Source organism: Neovison vison, chromosome 8 (assembly GCF_020171115.1).
Source record: "Neovison vison isolate M4711 chromosome 8, ASM_NN_V1, whole genome shotgun sequence".
NCBI classification, from domain to species: domain Eukaryota; kingdom Metazoa; phylum Chordata; class Mammalia; order Carnivora; family Mustelidae; genus Neogale; species Neogale vison.
Window position 1 is genome coordinate 107,646,273 of NC_058098.1, and position 16,253 is coordinate 107,662,525.

The window sequence follows — 16,253 nt, forward strand, 5'->3', positions numbered from 1 at the left end:
CGGGCTCCACACTTAGCAGGGATCTGCTTGAGGTTCTCTCTCCCTCACCTTCTGTCCCTCCCACTCCTTCTCTTTCTCTGAAATAAGTAAATAAATCTTTAAAAGGGAGTCCAGGGGTGCCTGGGTGGCTCAGTGGGTTTAAAGCCTCTGCCTTTGGCTCGGATCACGATCTCAGGGTCCTGGGATCGAGTCCCACGTCGGGCTCCCTGCTCAGTGGGAAGCCTGCTTCTCCTCTCTCTCTTTCTCTGCCTGCCTCTCTGCCTACTTGTGATCTCTCTCTGTCAAATAAATAAATAAAATCTTTTTTAAAAAATAAAATAAAAGGAGTCCAAGAGAGAAAAAAGACCTTTCTTCACCAAAGATGACAATCTTTTTGCAAAGGCTAGTTTGTCAATAACCCTTTCTGTATCTCTCTTGTCTCTCAATTTAAGGGGAAAGCTCCATAGGCAACAATAAAGTGTTATGAACTCTTAAAAGCTATGCCACTAACTTCAGCCACAAGCTGCCCAGACAAGCCTACAGCTAAGGGTGTGGAACAAAATAGCTAGAGGTAATCTAGCTATTAACTCCTTTTTAGGGTCCTCTTGCCTGAGATGAAATGGTCTTTGGAAGAAACACCAAAAGAACCACAGTCAAGGACTGTGGATACAGAATAGACTGACACTGTCAGCATAGACTGCTGTCAACCTGAACTAAAGGACTGGGGTAGGTTTTGCAGACTTCTTAGTCCAGAAGCAGACAAATGCATGAAAATACACTGCTTAACCCAGGAGCCACAAAACCTACTTTTGATTTAATTATGGGTAATATTCTACTTTTAGTGAACATATCAAAAAGCTTTTTCCTTCATCTCTAACCACCAATTTTACTGCCATACTTGTTCAAATTGGAATGAGATATCCTTTATATAGTATCCTGTACAAACTGACCCCTTGGAATTCAGAATAAGCAATCCCATAAAGAGTATAAAGTAGATTAAAAGCTAACAATGAAAACATATGATAAAGATTATGTTATGATTAATGATATAGCTTGGTTAGCTTTATCTACAAAACTGCTCAGAATAATGGTAACATTGGTTAAATATTATGCAAAGTGTCTTTACCCAGTTCTCTTCTTTCCTAACCATAATTTTTTTTTTTTTTGCATAGCTTCACTAAGAATCTGTCTTCTTTTTTACCAGGTTATAATTGGATAAGTCAATTTATAACCATGATCACGATGAAGATTTCATTTAAGTACAATAAGCTTTATCAAGGAACAAGGTGGTATGTTTCCTTTTTTTTTTTTTTTTGAGTTTTGAGAATTCTTTATATATTCGGGAAGAAAAGATCTGTCACTGATGTGACTTGCAAAATTCTTTTCCAATCTGGGCTTGGCTTTTCTTTCTCTTAACAATGTCTTTAACAGAGCAAAAAGTGTTAATTTTGATGAGGCTCAATTCACTATTTTTTTTTCTTTTTTGGATTGTGCTTTTAGTGTCTTATCTAAGAACTTTTTTTTTTAAAAAAAAGAGCTTTATTCAGGTATATTTCACATAGGATAACATTCTCCCTTTTTAACTATATAATTCAGCAGTTTTTAGTATATTAACAGACTTGTGCAACCATAATTATTTTAGAGCATTTCATCAACCCAAAAAGAAACCCCATACCTATTAGCAGTCATTTTCTGCTCCTTCATCCTCACGCTCTGTCCTAACCCCCAGCCCCTGGCAACCACTAATTTATTTCTCTGCCTATTCCAGGCCTTCATTATAAATGGAATTATACAACATGTGTCCATTGGTTACTGAATTCTTTCATTAGGCATCATATTTTCAAGATGCATTCATGTTGTAGCATGTATCAAAATTTCATTCCCTTTTATAGCTGAATAATACACCATTGCATGTGTATGCCACATTTTGTTTGTCCAGTCATCAGTTGATGGCCATTTGGGTTACTTCCACCATTATTAATAATGCTGTTATTAATTATGAATTAATTATGAATATTATGGCTATTATGAATAATACTGTTATTATAGCATTCATGTAGAAGTGTTTATGTGAGCATATATTTTCAGTTCTCTTGGGTATATAGCTGGGAGTAGAATTGCTGAGTCAGATGGTAACTCTAGGTTTAAATTTTTGAGGATCTGTCAAACTGTCTTATGGAGTGGTTACACCATTTTGCATTCCCACCACTAATGTGGGAGGGTTCCAATATTTTCACATTCTCATCAACATTTGTTACTGTACAACTTTTGGGTTACATAACGCCACCCTAATGGGTGTGAAATGGTATCTCACTGTTTTGAGATTTGCATTTCCCTGATGACTAATGATATTGATCATCTTATCATGTCCATTTTTTTGGTCCATTTGTTCATCTTCTTTGGAGAAATGTCTATTCAAATCCTTTGCCCATTTTTAAATTGTGTTGTCTTTTTATGTTGAGTTATAGGAGTTCTTTTTTTTTTTAAGATTTTATTTATTTATTTTAAAGAGAGAGAATGAGAGAGAGAGAGAGAGAGACCATGAGAGTGGAGAGGGTCAGAGGGAGAAGCAAACCCTCCGTTGAGCAGGGAGCCCAATGCGGGATTCAATCCTGGGACTCTAGGATCATGACCTGAGCCAAAGGGGTTTCTTAACCAACCGAGCCAACCAGGCGCCTGAGTCCTTTACATATTTTAGATAATAAATGCAGATGTATGACTTGCAAACATTTCTTCCCATTCCATGGCTTGTCTTTGCACTTTCTTGATAGTATCCTTTGAAACACAAAATCATAAATATTTTTATGAAGTCTAATTTTTTTTGATTCCTTTGGCTTCTGGTGCCATTTCTAAGAAATTAGTGTCTAATTCAAGGTCACAAAAATATACACCTGTATTCTGTTCTTCTGAGTGTCTTACAGTTTTACTTTTACATTTTTTAAAAGATTTTATTTATTTATTTGACAGAGAGAGAGAGATTACAAGTAGGCAGAGAGGCAGGCAGAGAGAGGTGGGGGGTTAGGGGGAGCAGGCTCCCTGCCTAACAGAGAGCCTGATGCAGGGCTCCATCCCAGGACCTGAGACTATGACCTGAGCTGAAGGCAGAGGCTCAACCCAGTAGGCCACCCAGGCACCCCTTACTTTTATATTTAAGTCTTTGATCCATTTTGAATAACTAGTATGAAGTACAGATCAAGTTTCTTTCTTTCTCTCTCTCTCTTTTTTTTTTTTTTTTGCTCATGGATATCCAATTTTTCCAGCACTAATTGTCAAAAAGACTTTTTCCTCCATTGAATTGTTTTGCAACTTTGTAAAAAAAAAAAAATCAATTGGCTCCACTCTTTAAATGAGGGCTGCACATATTGTTTTCTTTAAGGGGGAACAGTAATTTTAAAGTATATAAAGTAATACGTCACAAACATGACTTTGGCCAGGGACCACAGTTAAAATCAGTACTAAATCATGTGGTTGGTATACTTACGATGGGATGAAATGGCACTTTATCTCTATAATCTTCCTCCCTCAAATCCTTATCTCCAGTCTAATCAGAAGGAAAACAGCAGACAAATTCCAGTTGAACATTAAACAAGATACCTGACCAGTACTCCTCAGAACTGTCAAAGTTGTTATAAACAAGAGGAGCCTGGGTGGCTCAAAGGGTTAAGCCTCTGTCTTCAGCTCAGGTCATGATCCCAGGATTCTGGGATCCTGGCTCTCTGTTCGGCAGGAAGCCTGCTTCCCTCTCTCTCTGCTTGCCTCTCAGCCTGCTTGTGATCTCTCTCTCTCTCTCTCTCTGTCAAATAAATAAATAAAATCTTAAAAAAAATTCTTTTAAACAAGAGGGGCCTAAGGAAACACAGCTACTTAAATGTAATGTTGTATCCTAAATGGGATTCTGGAACAGAAAAAAGACTTTAGGTAAAAACTAATGAAATCTGAATAAAGCATGGTTTTAAATTAATTGTGTATTGATATTGATTCATTAATCTTCATAAATGTACCCACCTTACATTTGATAAATGTAAAAAATATCAATCATAGAGGAAACAGATTGTGGGATCTATGGAACTCTCTGAACTATCTTTTCAATTTTTCTGATAAACTGTTCAAAAAAATAAAGTTGATTTAAAAATACCAATTGACCCTCTTTGTGTGTATCTGTTTCTCAACTCTACCTGTCCATGGATCTGTGCATCTAACTTTTCCCCTATAACCCACCCTCTCTTTTTTTCCAACTTTATTGAGAGGCATAGTTGACAACTACAATTGTAATATATTTCAGGTGTACGACATGATGATTTTATGTATGTATACATTGTGAGAGGATTTTCTCCATCAAGTTAATTAACACATCCGTTACCTCACTGATTTCCTTTTTTTTTTTTTTTTCAAGTGTTTTCTCCACTACTGTCCTTTTGACCAACGTAAGTCATATGGCCAAAGCCATAGTCAGAGAAGAAAGGGACTACAAAGTTACATGGCAGGGGCACCTGGGTGGCTCTGGGTTAAAGCCTCTGCCTTCAGCTCAGGTCATGATATCACGGTCCTGGCATTGAGCCCTGCATCAGGCCCTCTGCTCAGCAGGGAGCCTGCTTCCCCACCCCCCACCCCACCTCTCTCTGCTTGCCTCTCTGCCTACTTGTGATCTCTGTCTGTCAAATAAATAAATAAAATTCTTTAAAAAAAAAGTTACATGGCAAAGTTTAGGGATATAGGGAGGCCTTTAATTAGGGCCCTTAATGCAGTCAGTCTATCATGGGTCTGAAGCCATTCTGACTCTAACACTTTGTGTAGAAGATCTGTTTTATCTTTTCAAAAATGTATCTGAAATTTAGAACTAAGAGTTGGTGTACATCTTTTCTCATTCACTGTGGGGCACTTGGTGGGTCCTTTTAATAAGTAAATCATGTTCTGGACAATTTCGGTGGTTTTATTGATTCTGTGCTCTCTCTTTTTCCTATTCTCTCTTTTCGGAACTCCTGTTTGAATTTTGATTTCTGGGACCATTCTTCTAATTTTCTTACCTATTTTCCATTTTCCTGTCTTTTTGTCCTACTTTTTGGGAGAGCTTCACTTTATAACTATTCTAGTGAATATTTTTCTTTCTATAACTACATTTTTAATTTCTTAGAATTCTTTTTTGTTCTGGCTATTCCTTTGTATGGTATACTCTTCCTAGTTCACATTACCGTATCATTTAACTCCTCTTATCTGCTTGAAAATCTTAACTTCTTTTTTTGAGAAGTTGTCTTCTCTCTCTATATTCTCCCTCTACTCCAAGTTTCTTTTTATTGTTTTTGTTTTAGTGTTAGATGCTGTATTCATTTTTTAGGGCTGCTGTAATGATTACCATAAACTGAGTGGCTTAAAATGATGGAAATTTATTCTTTCACAGTTCAGGAGGTGAGAAATCCAAAATCAAAATGTTGACCTGGTTGGTTCCTTCTGGAGATTCTGAAGGAGAAACTATCCCATGTTTCTCTCCTAGCTTCTGGTGGTTGCCAGTAATCCTTGGTGTTTCTTGGCTTTTGGCAACATGACTCCAATCTCTTCCTCCTTCTTCACATGGCCATCTTCCTTCTGTGTGTGTCTATGCCTTTTAATCATTGGATTAGGTTTAACCATAGTCTGGTATAAATTCACTTTAACTTGACTATATTAGCAAAGACCCCATTTCCAAATAAGGTCACATTCTGAGGTTCTGGGTGGATATGAATTTTGGGGGAGGATGGGTGTAGGAGCTACTATAGATTTCTACTACAGTTTTCTCAGATGTGTGTTAATTCCTCACTGTCTGTCTGTTCCAAATGTCTATTGCTGTGCAACAAGTGACCCCAAATTTAGTCCCAAATTTAGTGGTATAAAATAACAAATATGTTATTTTAACATTCTATAGAAACTGTGAGATAATAATAAATGTGGATTGCCACTAGGTTTCTGGTAATGTTACAGAGCAAGAAATGACTAATACATAACTGATGTGAAATTAGATTCTGTGTCTTTTAATTTACCTGGATGGAAGAAATTTTGATCGATGATAGAGTTGTACTTTGCCATGCTGGGAGACACGTCTGCTTGCCTTTCAAGGGGGCAGTCTGACCTTGTTCCTTTGGTAGGAAACCTTGGAAGATAGAAATAGTGTCTGTGTCTGGTGCAAAGGGCAGGTTTGTTTATAGCCTTTAAAGACACAGATTGTGTCTCCTTTTGAGCAAAGGGCAGATGTTCTTACTGCCCACTACTAAAGGTTTTTCTAATCTCACTGTTCCTTTCCTGTGATGCAACCCAATGTGTATGCAGCTGTCATGTGGCCCTCTTCACCGCACTCTGGAAATCAGGGCTCAAGGCACTGGCACAGTAATGTGGCTACTGGGCTGTTATAGCTTCAAGCAATAAATTACCCTTCATCTCTGACCCAGTGGTTTTCTGGCTTCCACTGGCATTCATGGAACTGTGGCAGGCAGATAGGGTAAAATTTCAGACCCTTCAGAATTCTTAAAAAGCTACAGAGAGTGGTGCCTGGCTGGCTCAATGGATTAAGCCTCTGCCTTCTGCTCAGGTCATGGTCTCAGGGTCCTGGGATGGAGGGCTGTGTCAGGCTCTCTGCTCAGCAGGGAGGCTGCTTCCACCTCTCTCTCTGCCTGCCTCTCTCTCTACTTGTGATCTCTTTCTCTGTCAAGTAAATAAATAATATCTTAAAAAAAAAAAGCTATAGAGAATGATATACAGCACATATTTACCTGTGGAAATTGGAAAGCATTTTTTTTTTGCAGAGGTGGAAATGTAAAGACTATACATTTATACATATATTATATATATGTATACATATGTATACACACATATACATGTAAATACACACTTATACATTAAAGAGGCAAGTGAGAATTCAAGCTGTGTAGTTCTTTCTCAGAATATGGTGTTACTTCTTCTCAACCAGCCTCAACTAGTCACCCTCACTTGGTAAAGTCTCCCTACCTGGGATTGGTTAGGCATGAATGATGGCTAAGAATACCTTTATCACGGAGGGATTTTAGAAACCACTACCTTAATTGTTGCTTGCTACTTTATGGGAACTGTTGTCCCCTCCACAGAGTGATTGCTTGCTGCCATTTGTACTTCAGGTACCGTACGATAACATTCTATACCGTACGATAACACATTCACTGTACTATGAAGAAGTCCACTACCATCACCATGTCAAGTCTTATGGCCTAGTTTAGCAAGTATAGTAACAGCAAAGAGACCTAGAGGCCTGAAACAGTAAAGGATTGCTGGTTAAGATCAGAAGTGAGGGGTGCCTGGGTGGCTCAGTGGGAGGCCTCTGCCTTTGGCTCAGGTCATGATCCCAGGGTCCTGGAATCGAGCCCCGCATCGGGCTCTCTGCTCAGCAGGGAACCTGCTTCCTCCTCTCTCTCTCTCTGCCTACTTGTGATCTCTGTCTGTCAAACAAATAAAAAATAAATAAATAAAATAAAATCAGAAGTGAGAAGCAAGAACTTGTTATAAAATGTACTAATTGAACTAACCTGAGTTGCCTTTGGAAAAAAAATGGTAGAACACAATCTTTTATTATTTAGTTTCCACATGCCACCTACTCTCAGTTTAATCTCTAATTATAGTTGTCTGATTGTTGTGTTTTTCTTGGGGAAAATGGGCCATTATTGGAAGAGGTAGCATTTAAATTGTGTAATCAAAATATTGTAAACCATCTGTTTGATAAAGAAAAATTTTAGATCAGAAATATGAACCTTATCGTTAAGATGAGACAGGCTTTGATTAAATGAATAAAACCTCTAATTTCCTAGGTTTTTAGGCTTCCTGTTTGCTCAATGCAATGTTGGAAATTGTTCCTGATCTTGCAAGTGTTTTTTGCAAAGACATTGTGAGACATAAAGTTGGACCATCCAGGCAAGCCATGTGTTTGAAATGGAGAAGACACTGTGTTTTATATGCTGTTTTATATATAGGGGTTCATGTCCCTGAACTGTCCCAATACCCAAGATCCAAGAAAGTAAGGGTTTGCTCAGCTGTGTATAAAGCCTGCATTTTGTCATTTCAATTGAGGGTGACAGTAGTCTCATTTGCTGTGGGACGTCTGTTTTTAAAACTGCAAGTCCTGTGTCCTGGGAAACCCTAGTCCTGGGAAAACTGGGATGATTGGTCACTCTACTTCAAATATAAATCCTAACCCTTTTGCTTGAGTTGACTTCACATTTGCGAACCATGTTTTGGAAAACTGAATACATTCAGAAAGCATTATGTTATAGCTCGTTAATTGTACCTCTTGTTATTCACTTACCGTGTAAATGAACTGGTAATGGTCCCCTGACTTTTTGGGTCCTTTTTCTTCAAATGTATAAAAATCACATATGATTTCAGGCATTTGAGAAGCAGTCTGCCTATCCTCTGCAGTAGTTAAAACACAGAAAACTTGGCTTTAACCAAAGTCCTTTCATAGTTTCTGAGATTATGAAGTTGTTGAGAACTGGAGGGCGGGATGTGGTCAGCGGTGGGCCCAGGACAAGCCTGGTAGACAGGCAGATAAAGGGCGCTCGGCAGGCCCAGAGAGGAAGGGCAGAGGAGGGGTAACAGCAACGGCTCAGAAGAGAGGAAGAACCTGGCATACATTTCACTCTCAGTTAAATTGGGTAGTCTAAGGCCTTATAGTTACCAGATAGATGTTGGAGACAGCAGTGGGTTGCTTCTGAGAAGGCCTCCGGTGCTCCCTGCTTCCTTATGTAATGCTCCCTCACCCCTGAGGGTGACTTCCTTCTAACCCTCAAAGGTGATTAGATATCACTTTTGTGGTATTGTGACTGACTTCTTGCTAGTAAGCGCTATTGCCTTCTTGGCTTGCATGCTTTGATGATATTGGGGAACTCCAAGTGGCAAGGAACTGTGGGTTGCCTCTAGTTTCTGAGGACAACCTCCTGCTGACAGTCAACAAAATGCTGAAGCCCTTAGTCCTATAACCACAAGAAACTGAGTTCTGAGTGAGCCTGGGAGCAGAACTTTCCCCAATAGAGCCCTGGATGAGACCATACGCCAAGCAACACCTTGACTGCAGCCTTGCGACACCCTAAGCAGAAGAACCATATATGCCTCTCTCTCAACACACAGAAACTGTGACATAATAAATGTACATTATTCTAACCCGCACATTTTGTGGCAATATTGTTATGCAGCAATAGCTAATGCAGAAACTTGTATATTTTGTCACAAATAGATTGAAAGGGACAAATAGGCCTTTTACGAAGATGGCCCCAAAAGCTAAGAAGGAAGCCCCTGCCCCTCCCAAAGCCGAAGCCAAAGCAAAGGCTTTGAAAGCCAAGAAAGGGGTGCTGAAAGGCGTCCACGGTCACAAAAAAAAGAAGATCCGCACATCACCTACGTTTCGACGACCCAAGACTCTGCGTCTCCGAAGGCAACCCAAATACCCTCGAAAGAGCGCCCCCAGGAGAAACAAACTTGACCACTATGCCATCATCAAGTTCCCCCTGACTACTGAGTCAGCCATGAAGAAAATAGAAGACAACAACACACTTGTGTTCATTGTGGATGTCAAGGCCAACAAGCACCAGATCAAACAGGCTGTGAAGAAGCTCTGTGACATTGATGTAGCCAAGGTCAACACCTTAATCAGGCCTGATGGAGAGAAGAAGGCACACGTTCGGCTGGCCCCTGACTATGATGCTTTGGATGTTGCCAACAAAATTGGGATCATCTAAACTGAGTCCAGCTGGCTAAATCTAAATACAGTTTTTTCATGATTAAAAAAAAAAAAAAAGAAAGGGACAAATAGGGATTTTATTCATTTTTTTTTGGCACACCAATTACATATGGAGAATTTTGCTAATTACTGGGTAAGTACACCAACAGAAGAGATCTAATTCATAATACTGGATATACCTGTACCTGTATCCAAAATGCAACCTCGGGAGGCCTCAAGGTAATCCATGCTTCTTTGGAGGACATGGCAGAAGTGCAGTAAATTGGCTGCCTGTAGGAGTCTACACCAGGGCTTCCGTGTTCTGACCAAGGGGATACCTCAAATGCTAGCAGAAGAGAATGGGAGGATGATGGAGATAACAGGAGATGACTGTTCTCTGAAACTTCTGGGTTTGTGGTTTGGACCCCCAGGAGTGCAGGTTAGCAGCAGAAGCTAGATTTGCTTTCTTAAGAGGTTTTGTTAGATCATGAGAGCAAGCAGTGCTGTGATTGACTCTGGAGTGCTGTGATTGGAGAGAATGACTTGTTCGGCCACTCTGCGGGGAACACAGCCCTGCTCTGGCACCTGAGGACGGATGGTCTTTGAGACTACTGGAGGGGCAATGTCAACATCCCCCTTGGTGTCTTGACAGAGGGCATTGTCAGCTGAGGTTGCAGAGAAGCATCTTGAGAGAATTTGCAAACAGCAGGGGAACACTCAGGACAGAGAGCTGAGTTGAATCCTTTCAGTGACTCCGCTTTACAGATTGGATAACTAGCAGCATAAGAAGCTCTTTATGGCTTATGCTGCCTGCATTCCTTAAAAGACAAGTTTGATGAGTGTTGATGTTCAAGCTGGAGAGCATGAAGGAAAAGGAAAAGGACGCAGGAAGCACAAGAAGTGCTGAGTTGGAGTTGCTTCACACAGGATGCCAGAACATCAGGAATCAGCTTGGCAGGTGGCGCGCTCAGCCACACACATCTCCTGACAGGTGTGCAGAGAAACCATGCCTTACACTAGTCCACATGGGGGAGAAGGAAAGGGAATTTATTTGTCTGGCTCCTTCTGGCCTTATTCCTACTGATCAATTTGCCTTGATCAAAATTTGCTCCTTGTATCAGGCCAGGGAAGTCTGGGGTATTTTGGTTTCAGGCAAATGACTATACTGAAAGGCAGGTCTACTCAAGCTTCTTAAAGAGTCTCTGGCTTAGTCCTTTTGGGCTACCATAACAAAGTACCATAAACTGCCTGGCTTATAAGCAACAAATATTTATTTCTCACAGTTTTGAAGTCTGGGATGTCCAAGATCAGGGTGCTGGCAGATTGGGTATCTGGTGACACCTGCTGTCGGCTTCACTGATAGCTGTCTTTTGCTGTGTCCTCGCTTGGTGGCATGGGCCTGGAGTTCTATGGGATTTCTTTTAGAAGTACATTAATCCCATTCATGTGGGCTCCACCCTTATGATCTCAGCACCTCCTAAAGGTCCCATTTCCTAATACCTTCCCATGGGGCATTGTTTCTACACACGAATTTAGATGGGACACAAACTTTCAGTCCTCAGCAGCCTCTTTCCTGTTGGAGCGAAGAATTTGAGAAAACTAAACCCTAAGGCTGACATTCCAAATAAAAGGAAGATAATGGACCAAGATACCAGAGCCAGGAAGTGCAAAACGTGTTAGGGGAATCCCAGTGGACTTAAAGTTTCGGCCCACTTTACATTTCTGGATGAAGCACTTGAACTTTATTTTTTAGGCAATAACACGCTAATCAATAGTTTTAACCCAGAGATATCACGCAATGGGAGATTAGAGTTTAAGAAAAGTTTTCTAGTTTCTGTAAGTGTGATATTGTACAGTTGAATCCACACAGAGGGAGGGATAAAGCTGGATTAACCTCTGTCTGTTGGGGGAAGTGTCTGTGAAGCTCAGAAATTGCACCCTACGTTTTTATTGGGGGGGGCTGCCTAACTTTCATCAGCTTTTCAAAGGGTCCGGAACCCAAAAAGTTATTAAGTGCCCTGCCAAAGGGAGAAAATCAGCACGTCCCTTTCTGTCCTAAGCCTGGAAGACATAGCTCCCGTTGGGGGACTAGGAGTCTGGAGTGAAACTAGCCTGAATATCTCCTCATTCAGAGTTAAGAGGCAGTTTCAGTTGTAATGACATGACCTGGAGAAAGATCTTGGATGCCAGGAGGGACCTATCACGGTACACACTCCAGCAGACACAGGCCGTATTCGGAGATCCACGTTGCGCGCAGGGAGATGAAGCACCCAGCACATCCTGCCTCACACTTTCTTCCCCCAGCTGCGCAGGCGCTAGGACCCAGGCCCGGCCGCGCGCCACCCGCGCGCCACCCGCGACGCTCCACCCCGCCCCGCCCCTGCGCGAGGCAGGACGGGAAAGCCAAGATGGACGCGTTCATTTGAACATCTCGCCTGAGTGGCTTCCTAGCACTCCTGCCTGTACCTGCTTGTCGTTCGCTGTCGCGCCAGTAGCTGCTGCCCGTTCTTCCTCCGGAATAGGGGAGGGAGAGGGAATGAGAAGCTGCAGCGGCCGAGGAGTCACCGTGACCGACCCCGCCGCTGCCCTCGGGCCCCCTCGGCCCCGCGCCTCCGGGGAGCAGCCGGGGCTCGCCGCGCCTGACGCGTCCCGAGTTACACAGGTGTGGGCCTGGGCCCGCAGCGTCCGGTGGTTCACCGCGTGCCCTGTGACCCTGCACCCGCCCCGAGCTGACCTGCGTTTGGTGACCAGAGGGCAGGGAGCCTAGGAGCAGGCCCTGAGCGCGCGTTTGCGCCAAGTGGCCCCCGGCCTGCGGACTGGGCTTTCCGGGGTGCACCTCCCCGTGCCGCTCCTCGCCGACTTCCTTCCAGAGCTAGACGCAGTGTCCCATGTGGGCCTCAGCTTCTATATTTGCCCCTTGCTTCTCCGACAGGATTTTTTGAGGCCCAAGGGCTTAGCTTGTTGGGTTTCATCTAACCCTAAAGAGGCTGTTCCTGCTCTGCCTTTTTGCGGAGACTATGCATGATGCCTTTCCTGTGCATTTGGGTCTCTCTCTTGAAGCAGTTTTGTGGTTACCTTTGGCAGGGTAGTTTTTGTTTATTGTAAACAATGCCGATAACTTGATTTATAGCTTATCAATGTAATATAGTACTTTTATATGTAGCTTTTTATGTTGCCCTAATAAGTAAGCACATAGAAATTTGGGGTACTATAAAGGTATTAAATATGTTTTAATCGTACAAAAAGATACTGCACTGTTAAAATAATTTTGTAATAATGTAATTTTCTCAAAGTTTTAATAGAATAACATTTCGAAATTGCACAACTGAAGTTGGATAAAGTCGCAAGTTTAATGCTGGCTGTCCTGTTGACTAGGAAATAGGAAGACCAGCAGAGTTTTGTTGTTTTCTTGTAAGTTTTATAAGGCACGTTATTAGTTATGTCCTAAATTCAACTGTTCTCAATTCTGAATTTTAGCAGGAGGAAGTAAGTGCCACCATTGTGACATACAGTTTTCTCAGGAATAATGTTAATTCACAGCAAAATAGGTTTGCAACCTTGGTTGCTGCATAGGAGCTACAGAGGCTTTGAGATAGTGCAGCAAGGAAAACTACTGATGCCAATAAAACCACCTCAAATGAGAACTCTAAATCAAATTTAATTAAACTCTTCATTTTGAGTGCTTTCCAGATACTAAACGTTGTCTGTGGTGTTGACATCTAGTGTTTGTTTTGATTCCTTTGTTCGAGGATTGCAGTTTAAATGTGTTGCCACAAAACCTATTTCTAATGTAGGTGTTGTCTCAGACAGAACTGACTTCCACTTTACATACCATATTGCAGAGTATCAGAATTTTATTAGCTGTCAGTTGCTGTGTACAAAAATGTTTTGGAGGTAAAAGAGTATTTTTCCACCCACAGCTCATCTACATCTAATGAACTGTGCTGTAATAGATTAAAAGCTAGCACTCTTAAATTTGCTACAGGCATGAATATTTCATGGCCATGGTTATTCTTGCCTTGGTTCTGGTTTGACCAAAAATTGGAATCGGTTGTAATTACATGTTTAAATGAATTGGGGTGTCAAAACTGTGGATGACACTTGACAGTTTATTAGGTCTTTTGTGGACTGGTCAACCAAAAGCAGTACTTCAACTACTGATGAGTTAGAAGTAATTTTTTTGTTGTTGCTTCCTTTCAATATGCCAGTGATCCTTTTAGTATGCTTCTCATGAAATCTGGAGTGCCCTTTGATGTTATGATTACTTGTATACCTACAATACGATAGGATTGTTTGACATTCATCTAAGGATTAATGACTCTTCTGTAAACTTTTATGATATTTTTATTCTGGTTTTGATGTTAGAAGCTGACAAGAATGTGTTTGAATTCATGCAGAAATAATGTTGATATTTGGAACCCATGTCGAACTTCTATGAAGAAAGGGCAACGATGATTGCAGCCGGGGATTTGCAGGAATTTGTTCCTTTCGGTCGAGACCACTGCAAGCACCACCCTAATGCTTTGAACCTTCAGCTTCGCCAGCTACAGCCAGCATCTGAGTTATGGTCTTCTGATGGTGCTGCTGGCTTGGTGGGATCCCTTCAGGAGGTTACAATACACGAGAAACAGAAGGTTCCATTAAGCTTCCCATTATATTTTTGAAATGTAGAGTGATGTGATCTCTGTAATTTAAGGCTACTCAGATGCAACAGAAAGGAATATGATGCAACTTGTAGAGTAGAGATTCAAATTTCAGTCAAGGCTAAAATAATGACATTATTGTATTATAGGGTCATAACTGTTTATTTATTTATTTTAAAGATTTTATTTATTTATTTGACAGAGATCACAAGTAGGCAGAGAGGCAAGCAGAGAGAGAGGAGGAAGCAGGCTTCCCACTGATCAGAGAGCCCGATGTGGGACTTGATCCTGGGACCCTGAGATGATGACCTGAGCCAAAGGCAGAGGCTTAATCCACTGAGCCACCCAGGCGCTCCACATAACTGTTTATTTAGACATGTGTAACTCCTGGTGTCATAATGAGTGTCAATTTCAATAGTATGATTATGGTCTATTTTAGACCATATTCATTTAGGTCTTCTCTTCACTTAGTATGTAGTGACCAGATTTCATGTTATTTGATGAGTAGATTGTAGAGTTAGAAATGGTCCCTAGTGCAAAAGACCTGTATGTTTCTAGAGGAGAAAAGAATTGCTACACAAGTAGATAGAGTAGGGGAATGAGATGCGAGTGTGTGTCAGAAAATCAGTCTTTCCCACCTTATGCCCTTTTCCTATCCCTTTGTGATACCAAAATATCAAGAGAGGGGAGGTTTAAACCTTTCTGGTTCCCATTTCTTTTGATGGCTAGGAAAAGGGAAGGAAGGTGAGCGTATATGCAGTTGTGAAACAGGGAAATCTGTATTATGCATTAACTCTGCTGGTGATTCCCATGTGTACCTCACTACTCCCTTTCCATCATCCCCACATACACTTAATACAGCTTTTTAGTCTCCCAAGTATGTTGGTTTCATTCTATAGATAAGGATTATTTTTGTTTGTTTATATTTTTTGCAGGTTAATGTGTTATAAGGCAGTTAATATAGAGAATTTTGAGTACATTTTTGTTCATGAAGACATGTAAGATTTATAATACACACCCACTCTGTTAATCAGCAGCACCAGACCTTCTGAGAGATTGAGTCTTACTCCACAGGCAGAGAGAGAGTAGGAGACTTGTATCTGGATGACCATTTGATTTAATTAATTAATCTTGTTCCATACTGTTGTAAAAGAGAGTGCTTTAACATGTCTTACATTTATTAATTTTTAAGGAAAGCTGGCAGTTAAGGAAAGGCGTCAGTGAAATTGGAGAAGAAGTGGATTATGACGAGGAACTCTATGTGGCTGGAAATATGGTGATCTGGAGCAAAGGAAGTAAAAGCCAGGCATTGGCTGTTTATAAAGCGTTTACAGTTGACAGCCCTGTTCAGCAGGTGAGTTGATTGGAATTTTAGCATTTCATTGACTATTTAAACTTTTTTTAAGAAAAGCTTTTTGTCCTAGAATTTAACAGAAATGATGAAAACATAGTTGAATGATCCCAGCAGCTGGACATATATTTAAAAATGTAGTGAAGATAATAGTAGGAAAATAAAAATTTCACTTGTTTTCTTTGTCCTCACTTTTTAAATTCTGTCCTTTGTCAGTTTAATGATAATCTTTAAACATTGTCCTTGATTAATTTGATTTATTGTCAATAAAAATTTATAAGATGTTAAGGGTACAAAAATGTTTTAACACATGATGATTATAATTGGTTGCAGAGTATTGAATAAAAATTTGGGTTCAGAGTAATAGAAAGGGAAAGGAAAATAGCCTACTTTGCTATCATTATAGTTGGCTATTAAAACGAACTCTTCTAAAATTGGTAATTAAAGGGAAAGAATTAAACACTTGCCCTGCCTTTTTGGAAGACATGCAGTCCATCTCCATTTAATGAGAGAAAACCCTTATTTATAAAATGCTGGTGAATAAATTAAAAGGGGATGGTAGGATTAGAAATTA

General features: G+C 40.6%; 2 protein-coding genes across 4 annotated transcripts in view; both read left to right on the forward strand.

Annotated features, from left to right (window-relative positions):
• The first annotated feature begins 9,233 nt into the window (after positions 1-9,233).
• LOC122915764 (60S ribosomal protein L23a-like) lies at positions 9,234-9,704 on the forward strand. Its single transcript, XM_044262509.1, has one exon. It carries the CDS (start codon positions 9,234-9,236, stop codon positions 9,702-9,704), a length of 471 nt encoding a protein of 156 aa, XP_044118444.1.
• Positions 9,705-12,088: 2,384 nt separating this feature from the next.
• ANAPC1 (anaphase promoting complex subunit 1) overlaps positions 12,089-16,253 on the forward strand; it is a 103,347-nt gene continuing 99,182 nt past the window's right edge. For 2 of the 3 annotated variants that reach the window (XM_044261621.1, XM_044261623.1), the window contains exons 1-3: positions 12,089-12,347; positions 14,083-14,319; positions 15,521-15,682. In XM_044261621.1, coding sequence (XP_044117556.1) covers positions 14,107-14,319; positions 15,521-15,682 — 375 coding nt within the window. In that variant the 5' untranslated portion in view covers positions 12,089-12,347; positions 14,083-14,106. Of the gene's footprint in view, positions 12,348-12,978; positions 13,097-14,082; positions 14,320-15,520; positions 15,683-16,253 lie in introns of all 3 variants that reach the window. The other variant, XM_044261622.1, reaches the window with a different exon arrangement.